This window comes from Taurulus bubalis (assembly GCF_910589615.1).
Source record: "Taurulus bubalis genome assembly, chromosome: 13".
NCBI lineage: Eukaryota > Metazoa > Chordata > Actinopteri > Perciformes > Cottidae > Taurulus > Taurulus bubalis.
In genome coordinates this window covers 21,534,535-21,546,784 of record NC_136601.1, presented here as the reverse complement: position 1 = coordinate 21,546,784, position 12,250 = coordinate 21,534,535, and the positions used below count along the sequence as shown (strand labels likewise).

Here is a 12,250-nt window from a genome sequence, read left to right as displayed (position 1 = left end):
AGTGAGTGACGTGCCTGTGTAAATGTATATGTGTGTGTTTGTGTGTGTAAGAGAGACATTGACTTAGAGAGGGACTTAGACAGGGCAAGTGTTTGGTATTTCTGTCTGCGCTTCAGTCTGATATCAACAGACAGGGAGTGCACGTGCACTCTGTATGCGCACGTTTGTGTGCGCGAGCGTTTTGTGTTGTTTTCATGCTGTTGGCAAAATGGAAGCAGAGCAGCTCTTGCACACCGCAGCACTTCTCGCAGCTCCATTTCACACGGTGAGTCACGCTGGATTCCTTTTGTTCTTGCATTTCGTTTCTCACCTCTGAAATCAGAGTCTGATTCTACCTGGAATTTTTTTTTGAATCTCCCAAAATCAATAATCGACTAGATGGATGCAATCTGCACACCTGATCATTTGTAATGTGTCATATAGATAGGGGTATCAAGGAAAAACATGCAATATAATATATGTATATAATGTAATATTATTTTTAGACATTCCAGAGGTTGGTCAACAACTGAAAAAAACTGAACAATATTGGATGAATTGCCACAAAATTTGTTCCAGATATTCATAGTCCCCAGAGGACGAATCCTAAGTGATGCAGTGATGTTTTGTTCACACTGGTTGCTTTGGCTTTTGGCTTATTGCCGAAAATAAGCTGTGTGGCAAAAATGCATTTATGATACGTAAAGGTTTTGCTCAGCAAGATGATCTTCTCCATTGAACACAGTTTTTGTGATTTTCGAAGCGTGAATGCAATCGTAAGAAGTAAAAAGCTAACATTACGCTAAACCAACTACACCACAGTCACATGAGCAGGAGTATTCGGCACGATGACATTTTGTAGTTTCATTTAGCCTCTTGTCAGCAACCACCTTTTTTAGGACACGTACAACTTATTCTTATTTACTTTTAAAATGTCTAAAGCTCATGTTCACCACTGACCATTTCAGGCATCCAAACAAAAACCCGTAAAAAAAAATAATAATAAATAAAAAATACAAATAATAATCGCATCGACTATATAAAAATCGACTATGACGGTGGATAAGGGCTTAGGTGCACGGACAAGGACAAAACACTTTGGCACAAGACAAAGGGGAAGCACAGACTATAAGCACGTGAGGGTAATGGGGAACAGATGGTAACACTCAGATGGTGATACATGAGGAAGGGCAAGTGACCTGAAACGAGAGGAGAGTTAGGCTTCAAAATATAACAGGAAGTTACGAGACCAAACCCCAAGACACGACAACCCTCAAGGTGTGACACTTAAAGGGTATACTGAGCTTTTTTTTCATTGTCTTTGAAATGAACCATTTCAAAGACAATGAATACACACAATGTTGTAATGACGTTGATTTGAATGGGTATCCCTGTTAATTGGGTTGACCTTTGCACCCAGGCTATATCCTCCTGGTGACACTGCAATCCCCTTTGCTTTACGGCCATGTTGCTTTATGGAATGTGTTAATATGACCAGCCACTCACATCACATGACTAGACCGTGTGAGAAAATGAGGAAGCATTCAGATCCTTTACTTTAGTAAAAGTACCAATGCTACATTGTAAAATAGATGCTATGCCAAGTTAAAATCCTACTTTCAAAATCTTAGGAAAAGAATGTGTATGTGTGTGTGTGTGTGTGTGTGTGTGTGTGTGTGTGTGTGTGTGTGTGTGTGTGTGTGTGTGTGTGTGTGTGTGTGTCACCATCACATTGTGGAGTGGGTTGTGATCTGATGGGGCAGGAAAGTTATGTAACACACATTTGTATTAGAAATGTTTTTGTTGTTTAATCTTTGTTTTTGTTTTTGTTTGGTGGAACTGCTCAGAACTCATATAGTCATCTGAAATGTGACAAAGGGCCCCAACAAGACGCGGCTTCTTCTTTTTTTAAATAAGAGAGTAATAATTAAGGGGAAAACTAAGGTTTAATCGATGTATTTGTTTATCTACTGTGTGTTTTTTTTCTACAATGGAAAATCTTTATCTGAAAAGCAACTGCAGCTGTTATTATATATATATATATATATATATATATATATATATATATATATATATATATATATATGTTATAATAAAAATCATACATCATTTTTGTTGTTGTATTTATGCATCCCAGTACATTGGCCCTCGTTTCAATAGGAATTATGAAACTTATTCTAATAACAACTCTTTTACGACGCTTCTCCCTTTAAGGCCACACTCCGCTGCTGAAGGAGAAGCATCGTTGCTATTGTTGCATCTCTCGTCTCCTCCTTCCTTCCTCCCTCTTTCACCTCCCTTCACTCATCCATCCATCCGTCCACCCCCTTCCTGCTCTCCGCACACGCACACCGATTTTCGCATCGCCTCCACCGGCACGATGACCAACGATTCCCCGGAGGAGACCCGAGCTCCGGGCGGCGGCGGCGGTGGAGGAATAGGAGGAGGAGGCGGAGGAGGAGAAGGGAAAGGAAACACACGGAGGAACCGAGCGGACGACAATGTCACCATGCTGACATCCTCCATGGATCTCCAGAGAGCCAGCCGGAGCCGAGCCAGCAGCAGCAACGATGCCGCCCCGAGCATCACCTCCTCCCTGGAGCTGAGCATCCAGACGCGCATCTTTAAGATCATCGTCATCGGGGACTCGAACGTGGGGAAGACCTGCCTCACCTTCCGCTTCACCGGGGGGAGCTTCCCCGACAAGACCGAGGCCACCATCGGCGTGGATTTCCGGGAGAAGGCGGTGGAGATCGAAGGGGAGACTATCAAGGTAAAAAAGCAACAGAGGGGCTGGATGTAGATCAGTGGTGTTTCCTCCCTCTTCCTCCCCCTCCTCCTCCTCCTATCCTCCTCCTCCTCCTCTTTTCTTTTTGTCGATCAGCTGCCAGTGGATCCTCACGGGGGCCATTCTTTAATTTTATCCAAACACAACAACACACTGCATTTCACAGCACTTCTCTTCACGGGAGATTTGTCCATTTAAATTGTAAAAAAAGCGCACACAAAGACCACAAAGACACATGTTGACAACATGTGTCTTTGTGGCCCAAAGGGAGACCGAAACAATGAATGTCATCCGATTGGCCCAAGGGGAAGCTTTGTGAGGGTTATATTATGTTATGGACAATATGGATCCCTGTCAACCTATGTTTAGTCATTTGTTGCCAGGAAATTAAAGAAAGGAATTTTAAAAACCTCTGATTGGCTGCTTTCCTTTGTGTTTATATGACCCAGACTGAGTAGCTCTCGGTTATAGACTGTCGGCTGGACAACAAAAGCAACTTATAGACGTCCACTTGGACTCAGGGAGACTGAGATGTGAAATGTTCACTATTATCAGACATGTTTCAGTCAAGTAGTCGAGAAGATTGGCCAGCTGAACCAAGAAAGAATATATTGGATAGTGGCAGCAGTAATTCCAGGTATATCTTTCCGGGCACACGTCCAAATATCATCACTGATTCATTCATTTTCAGAATTAAAAATAAATAGTGCAGCTATAAGATATTATACAAGCTATAATAACTACATTTTATTACCTTAAATTTGCTAGCAATTTCCTCTAAATAAAGTGCAAGCAGTAGAAAAGTATCAGGCCATGGGGCTGTAATGGTATCCTGGTAATTGCTGAATTAAAATGTAATGATTTCTAACAGCCTTAGCGATGCTAAATCAATTCAAGTGCAACAGTATGGTGACAGGCCTGTTAGAGTATGACGACAATTAAGATTTTAGTTTTCATATGTTTTGGTGGCGTCGTTCATACGGATGACCTGCGACTACTTATTAGGCTCTTTATTGAGATCTCTGGCTCTGTTGTGTAACCACACACCTTCCCCCTCCTCACTTGGCTGGTGTGTGTGTGTGTGTGTGTGTGTGTGTGTGTGTGTGTGTGTGTGTGTGTGTGTGTGTGTGTGTGTACCCTTTCAGTCTCAGTAGAACAGCCTGTCTGCAACCTCCAGATGCCCCCTGGATGCTGACTCACACACTCTGTGTACACTACACCTATTAGGTCATCGTGTCCGAATCATTGTCCTCTTCAAAATGAAGAGAAAAATATTTTTGGGATGTAAACGCAACTAGACTTTTAAAGCTGCACTTTGTTACGTTATACCGATGCTGTAACACTTTTGAGTAAAGGACTGATTTGATTGATTTGTGCCAACAATGGCGGTTGTATTGTGAGAACTAAATGTTTACAAGCAGGCAGGTGTTTCAGACCCAGCGGACTCCAGGATCAGTTAACTGAGCCGGGAGGCGGAAAAATCTGTTGTATTTATGTGTCATCCAGATGGTGATTTCATAAGCCTTGACAGTGGACTCTTACGTTTTACATTGTTGGAGTAAAAACGTAACTCCTACACTTGTGCAGAAGGGCTTTTAAAATGGTTATGACCCACCTCCATGGAAGCACAAGTCAAAAATTTACTCACAATTTATGTAGAACAGTTTAGTTATCGTATGGATATAAAAGAGTTTGTAGTGCAGATCTCCGTCAGGCTGGTCTACAGCGACCACTGTTGTATTGTGTGATTGAATTAATACAACCCACAAATTGAGACGCATGGCAGTGTGTTTACCGGTAGTTAGGGTGACCAGACGCCCTCTTTTTTCCGGACATGTCCTCTTTTCGAGACCTAAAAAAAACGTCCGGGATTTTGCCTCGTTGGATATTTGTGTTTCTCTGGGTCTTTCACAAACTAGTTATTACACCCTTACAAGTTTTGGAAATGGTATCTCCCTTACGTTCCACCTTCTTGCACAAGCTCTGACTGTAGAGAGAACTGTCATTGGTCGACCGATCTCAGTGTTGCCAGATGCACAGTAATTATCCTCCAAATACGACCATTATGAGCCTTTGGTACGATACTTCGCCATTTCCAATCTGGCAACACTGAGCACCTTGCCACCTCCACTCGTTGCATTGTTTACAATAGCACATGACATCTGCAGTGCTACACCACCCAAAATATAATGTAGTTTGCTGCAACAGAATGCGAGAAAAGCAGCGGACAGATGCAGAGTTGCTCACTCACTCACTCACACAGACGCCACAGATCCCATGATCTTCCAGGCAAAGATGATACAAAATTAATCTGTATTTTTCCCTCTCCAGTTTCTGGCAGGTGAATAAAAGTAGCACACAGATTGTCAACGACAAATGTTTCAAGCTGCGGACGACTAAAAATAGAAGAGCAGAGCGCTAAGTTTAGAATGCAGGGTAGGTAAGGTGCCAAAATAATGGTAATGATTCGCAGCTATTGACGAGCAGAAGTTTTTTGCGTTTCTTAAAAAGACATTCACACTGGTGAATCTACAGATCTACTCTGTGCGTCGTGCTGTTCAACAAAGCCCAAGCTCTGATGTTATCAGCAGCGGCCAACATCTGATGCTAAGTGGCCAGGCTTGTCCTTTCAAATGGTGAGAAAAGGGAACGGTCCTTTGGAAGATGTCCGTGGCGATAGACAAAGTGCTGCTGATTGCAGTCATTCAGCGAGCGCATTACACAGCGTGGCACATGTGAGCTAGCTCAAGCCAGAGATCTGTTTTACTCTGTCTGCGCTCTGGCATGGCTGAATTTTTTTATTTTTTTTAGGTGAAATCAATATCAGTCCTCACTTCCTCTTCGTCCCTCTGGTTAAATCTGAACCATCAAATACTGCAATTAGGAAATTACATGGCAGTAACGTAGCCCCACATGAGGCACAAGTGTACAATAAAGCAACTGGAGGCAAACCGCAATATATTTAGCCCGATGAAATGGCTCGCCAGTCATTGTAGGGTGTCACAACTATGGAGGAATCACTGGAGGGCAGTGAAAATAATGCACTTGGGTATTTTACATTGTTGATGGTTTTGATAATATTTGATAAACCCGGCCAGCCAGCCTTTACACATTGTGTTAATGGTTCCAAAAGGAGTGTTTAAGCTTTGTTTTAAACCAAATTGGACGTGTGTCTCCACATTTAATTTTGGCATACACCAAAGGCTCTATACAGCACAGAGAAGACCTGCCCCGAGGCCTTTCCAAATGCCCGTCATGCTATAAGCTTATAAGCTTAGACAACTCATTGTATCCAGATCCATATTTGTAGTTGTAAAGAATTTTACAATGCGGTTTTGCGTCTGGATTCTGTCACTCCGGGTACTTTCATATGACATGTTTATTCTGAATACATTTCACATTGACAGCACAGTCTCGTCTCGTCTATCTCCACAGGTGCAGGTATGGGACACAGCGGGCCAGGAGCGTTTTCGTAAATCTATGGTGGAACACTACTACCGCAATGTCCACGCAGTGGTCTTTGTCTACGACGTCACCAAGATGCCTTCCTTCCGTAACCTACAGACGTGGATAGAGGTTGGTGACCGGCTCGATGCGCTGCACAAATAGTCTTTGTCAGGGTCCAAAAGGTCAAAGGAGCGCTACCTAATGTTCTCTTAAACATCAGCAGCAGCTTCCAGTGTGCTTCCACTAGTCCCCCAAGACTATTTATCAGCTGTGGGCTGAAACTGGGATGTCTCCATCGCAAAGCCTAGTTTGCATCTCTGTGCAGGCCAACCAAGAAGTGCACAGTGGCGTCCCTCAGAAAATGAATTATTCAAAGGGATTTGCGTAGTCGACTTTCCCATGTGTGCCAAAGTGCTTACGATATTATAGATCCAAGACGAGAAGGGCGGTACCGGTGAAAGAGTCGGAATGACCAATCCATCGGCTACTCCAGCACCACGGACAGCGCTGTGGATTTATCAATACACATGCACAGTTAAGCTACTGATAGCTCAGAGCCACGCTTTCTAACTTGCACAAACCCCAGTCCGATAAAAGATCAATGAGTCAGGCAGACTAGACTCAAGTAGTCTGACCCTGCACTCTCTCTGCACTCTGGGGAGGGGGCACAAAGGGATGGCACTTGGTAAGTATGCTTAAAAAGGATGATGGCATTCATTACGGCTCCATTTCATGACGTTTGGTCACTTTCTATATCCTGGTGCTGAGCATGAGGCTTACTGTGGCTTACTGGAACACTCTAATAGAAGTAAGTTACTCCTCAAATCTGTGATTTTCCTGCTATGGCAAATACAAAATATCTGCTAGTCAATAGTCAAGAAAATAGTCAATAGTAGTGATGGTAGGACTACTTGTAGAATAAGTGTCTGTGGTAGCATTAGCAGTGTTAGAGCTAGAGCTAGTATTAGTAACAGTGTAATAGTAAGGCAAGGCAAGTTTATTTGTATAGCACATTTCAACAACAAGGCGATTCAAAGTGCTTCACATAAAACCATTAAAAGCATCAAAACATAATGCAGGGAAAACAGGATTTAAAACAGTTTAGACATTATAGCAGTCAAAAAGCGAAATAAAAATTAAATAAAAGTCGCAGTGCAGTTTAAGAAATAAAATACAGTAGTGAGATGCAGCAATTGAATGTGGATCAATTAAAGGCAACAGCAAACAGAAGTTGTGTAAATTAAGTTAGATTTGCACGCTAAGTATGTTACGTACGTGTCTGCAACGTAGTTTGAATTTCCAAAGAAAAAGTGACTCATGCAAGTTCAATTTAGTAGCAGAGGAAGTGTAACCGGCTGTTAGAATTAAATTGTAGATCTTCATCCTTTATTCACGCACTAAACCTGCAGCAAATATAAACACACTGCAGGCTTTACAGCTCCTTTTCAACTGGCGGAATTGATTCTACAGTGTTAGTGCACCTACTGGATTTTATTTATATTGAGCTGGTGGGAATGGTGGCTAAGCAGCCATTTCGACGTTGGCAGTTCTACTCGCCAAGTGGGACACGTTGTGCTCATAAATTCCTTGTAATTACAGCAAGAGGCTGACGGTAACGCCCCCCTCTCCACTTAGCTGCTTCTATTTACGCTCACATATCACATGAACCTGAATAAAGCCATATTCTGCTGTGTTGCAGGAGTGTAATGGCCATCGGGTCTCAGCATCAGTGCCTCGAGTCCTGGTGGGGAACAAGTGTGACCTCGTGGACCAAATACAGGTGAGTGCGTGCTCGGCACCACAAGTCATCTACCGTCCTAGATGGAATTAGGGTTTTTCACGACCTGTGCTCTCCCAGGTGCCCTCCAACGTGGCGCTGAAGTTCGCCGACTCCCACAACATGCTGCTGTTCGAGACGTCGGCCAAGGACCCGAGGGAGAGTCAGAACGTGGACTCCATCTTCATGTCGCTGGCGTGCCGCCTCAAGGCCCAGAAATCCCTGCTCTACAGAGACGTGGAGAGGGAGGACGGGAGGGTTCGGCTCACACAAGAGACTGAAACAAAGAGCAGTTGTCCTTGTTGAGGGGAGGGAGAAAAGGGAGGAGTGGGAGGAATAATGGAAGGGGAAGAGAGAGAGAGAGAGAGAGAGAGAGAGAGAGAAGAGTAACTGTACATGTCAAGGAGGAGGAGTAAGAGGAAAGGGATAATGGTAGAGTGAGGCTGAAACGAGAGTCTTTTAAATTCAACTTTATTTCCGGTTGAGGAGGAGGAACGGGGAGGAGAGCGGGTTGAGGTTGACAGCAACAGCAACGTGTTGTGAGGAAGAGGAGGATGGGGTGGAACGGGTGAGGAGAGGGGCGATGACAGAGAGGGAAAGGGATTTATTAACAACGTTGCCTTTTAGACTACAGCGTGTCGTGTAGGAATTCTTCCTTTTATTCAAACACGGACAGGAAGTGAGTAAAACGTACTTCCAAGAGCGCGCAGGCAAACACAGCGCAAGTCATGCAGGGCCCTAGAACAAACAAACCGGCCCTAGTTTGGTGTTCTACGGCGGCCATTACTAACAGCAGCATTCTGAGGCGACACATCACAACACAGTCTGTTTGTTTTTTTTGCCGCCTTATCCTTATTGAATTTCACCCAGCTGTTTTTCTACTGCCTTAAAACGCCGCCTCGGTCCGACAAAAGTAGCATAGAGGTCTCAAGCATTTTAACCGCTCCAGATGACCTGCGTTCAAACACTCTCACGGGGAAATATCAACTATTTCAGAGGATGAATGACTTTTTTTATTTTGTCTCAGAATTTTACTCAATAGCTTTCTGTTTGATCCTCCACAATCAGGACAGTCAACTTAAAATCACTGTGAGATCATGAATACGGAGGCGGGGGCAAACTTTGTAGGAAGACCGTGGCAGAGAGGGTTTTTTTCTGACAACGGAGCATCTAGAGGTTGTCGGGCAGCATGTCACTTATATATATTTAGAGGCTCTCTGATCCTCTTACCCTCGCGCAGGAGAAATGCACTTATTATCACATCAATCCTGATGTACACATATGCTGATTCACCTTTCCCTCCTATGTGCAAATTCAGAAACACCCGGTCCTATGTGGCCGTATGTGACTTCAAACTAGCCTCAAGAATATTCCGTACTCCGTAATGAACACGTTTCAAGGTAAATGCCCCTCTGTCTGCCTTTAACATCAGTATCACTGCCTCCAGTCTCAGATGGGACGGGGAGCACGATAGAGAGCGCCGTAGAAAGCCATACTCGTTATTTACTGCCCACATAAGATGCTTCACATTGAGATGGCTCCCAGCTGGGTCGCGAATGGAAGGAAGCACTGTGCATAACGGAAATACAAGGCCTTTGTAATAAGGCATCAATCCGCGCGCCCGACTGTCACTATACCCGACCCTATTTTAACACTGTAGCCTACTTTTGAGCTGCGCTATAAATACATCTGGTATGTCAGACATTCAGATGAGTGAGCATTTCAGACCTAATTGATCCGCCCAAAGTGAAATCCACACAGATATCATCTGAGCTGCGTCGGGTCTGCGTTCAGGAATTCTTCAAGTGCGTTTGCATCCACAGGATCAAGTGGGCGTTAGAGGGGGATAACATGGCATCACTGTCAAAACAGCAGGAAGAGCCAGTCTGTGACGTGCGACCCCGGAGCCATAGGTCCAACAAAAGCTGGGCGAAAAGAGAGCACCCGAACACTGGGATGACATCCGTTACCTAAGCTGTTTATTCTGTTGAGGGGCGTGCCGGGTGGGGAGCTGGATCATATCCCAGAACGTAGTTGTATATCTGTGGCTCTGTTTCTCATTAGGGTAGCGTCATTTAGTCGCTGTAATACATGTGAGACGGCTGTACTGGCCTGAAGAAAAGACATGTGCCTGTATTTCCTTCATGAACTTAAAATAAACGTTTGACTTGGTTTGGAATGATTGAAAAAAGAAGGTATGATAAAGTTATCCCCATAATAGCATATCTCATTATGTATTTCACATGTTGCATTAGGCGCTCTCTGTTTTCTTTCTCACACATTTGAAATCATTTGTGTTTTATCCAGGTCAAACAGTTGAGAACACACATGTCCAGTATGTTTGCTTGTGTTATGTTTTTTTTTTTTATTATGTTTTTTTTAATATATATATATATATATATATATATATATATATATATATATATATATATATATATATATATATATATATATGTTGCTGCTTTTTGCAGTTGGTTTGCATCTTTCTTTTTGCAACCCCTATTTGTTCTTGAAGGGGCGCCTTGACATTTTGAAACCGACTCTGGTATCTTTCTTTATCTGCAAAAAGTCACAATGTAAAAAAAAAAAAATTCTGTATGTGGCATTAAAGGAGCAATATACGACATTCAGAGCATTAATATAGTATCAAACAACTTTTTTAACTATATAAAGATATAGTGGGGTCATTTTTATCTGAGCTTCAAGCCTCAGGCTTGTCATGTTGAGAGCCATTGAGAGGCAATCAAAATGCTCCCAATCTCGTATTATGTACCTTTAATAAACATCTGTGTGAGGAGTGAGTCCTTGAGAGATCAGGGCACACTCCCTTGATGAGGTGTTCAGGGTCGGTCGATCAAAAGAATGTTAACCTACAACTGTTTTAATTTATTGTTTTGGTGATCTTGTGACAAAAAGACACAAAAACGTCCTCTTGTATCAGCTTCTCAAATGGGAATATTTGCTGGTTTCATTTGTCTTTTATGACACAGTAGTCTGATTATTTTACTCTCATCTCTGCAAGTCCAGCCAAGTATCACAGCAGGTCGTGAAAGAGTCACAAAATGCCATCTATTGGTTTCATGTACATGGACACGAGTTGTCTGTTTTGCTCGGGACGAAAGTAATGCCAATGGAAAGTCAATTAGGATCTTTTTTTAAATGCATCCACGTGACAAAGCAACAGTCAGAGCAAGTGACCTAGGATTCAATATATAAAAAGACTGGTTCGTGGCCTAAACCTTACATTCTCAACAATTTTCCTAAACCTAATTACGTGGTTTTGTTGCCAAACTTTGTCCTGAAACAGTTTTTTCCGAGCGACATGAAAAATATGGAAAAGTTGTGTCCCTGTACACGAAACCCAAAGAATGCATTTTATGACATTTCTCTTAAAAATTATATTCACAATTTTTCACCTTTTAATTGAGAAAGTAATTGGCAGATTAATCAATGCAACAAAATGATTGTTACAGTCTTACAGGGCACAACGCATCAGTTCCTCACTCTGGGTACATTGGTTATACATTTCATGTAACTATTATATGCATAACCTGCAGGTAACGCATATAATAGTGCTGGTGCAGGTTAGCTTATTAGCTGTAGCCATTTTCAGCTTACAATTAAACTTCCAGCCGGCAGCTGTCCTGTCATTTTGAGATAATTTCAACACACCAAATAAAATGACAATAATGTAATATTTACTAATGTGTGTGGGGACTTCCCCTTTACCCACAGGAGGAGATCCACGGTGTCACATTAAATTCAACGTGCAAACACAAATTGAGTTTTTCAAATAATTTGAGACATAATTCTATAACGATCAACATGAATGCAAACATTTAAACAAATACATCACATACATGAAAGCCAACTGTAAGCTTGAGACAAGGAAGTTGAAATCAAGTCACAACATTTAAATGACTTTATCATCTATGCTTATTTTGAAAAGGGAGTTGGTTTTTAGTGTGAATAGACCACCTGAAGTAGGTCAACACTCCAACACCAGCACGGGGTCAACGTGGACACCATGAGGTCAGTCAGCGACAGAACAGTGGCCTCCTGACTGTCTGCACCTTCATCCTCATAATGCAGAGCCCACTACCAGCTCCGATAAAAACGTCGAGATCAAAAGTCAAAGTACCAAGTTAGTGCTTTAACAAAAGCCTAAGAGTGGTACCTGATTTCATGATGTCTTTCTTTTTATGATACAGAGGAGACAATGTGTTTCAGGCTGTGTGTTTTGGGTCGTGTTGGATTTG

The 12,250-nt window shown here is 42.6% G+C and overlaps 1 protein-coding gene across 1 annotated transcript; it reads left to right on the top strand.

The window, feature by feature from the left end:
• Positions 1-2,359: 2,359 nt before the first annotated feature.
• Positions 2,360-8,297, top strand: rab33a (RAB33A, member RAS oncogene family; the record flags this gene model as incomplete). The annotated part of the gene is made up of 4 exons (XM_079229102.1): positions 2,360-2,752; positions 6,203-6,343; positions 7,914-7,994; positions 8,073-8,297. The coding sequence occupies 4 exons, from the start codon at positions 2,360-2,362 to the stop codon at positions 8,295-8,297; spliced, it is 840 nt and encodes a 279-aa protein (XP_079085228.1).
• Positions 8,298-12,250: the final 3,953 nt, after the last annotated feature.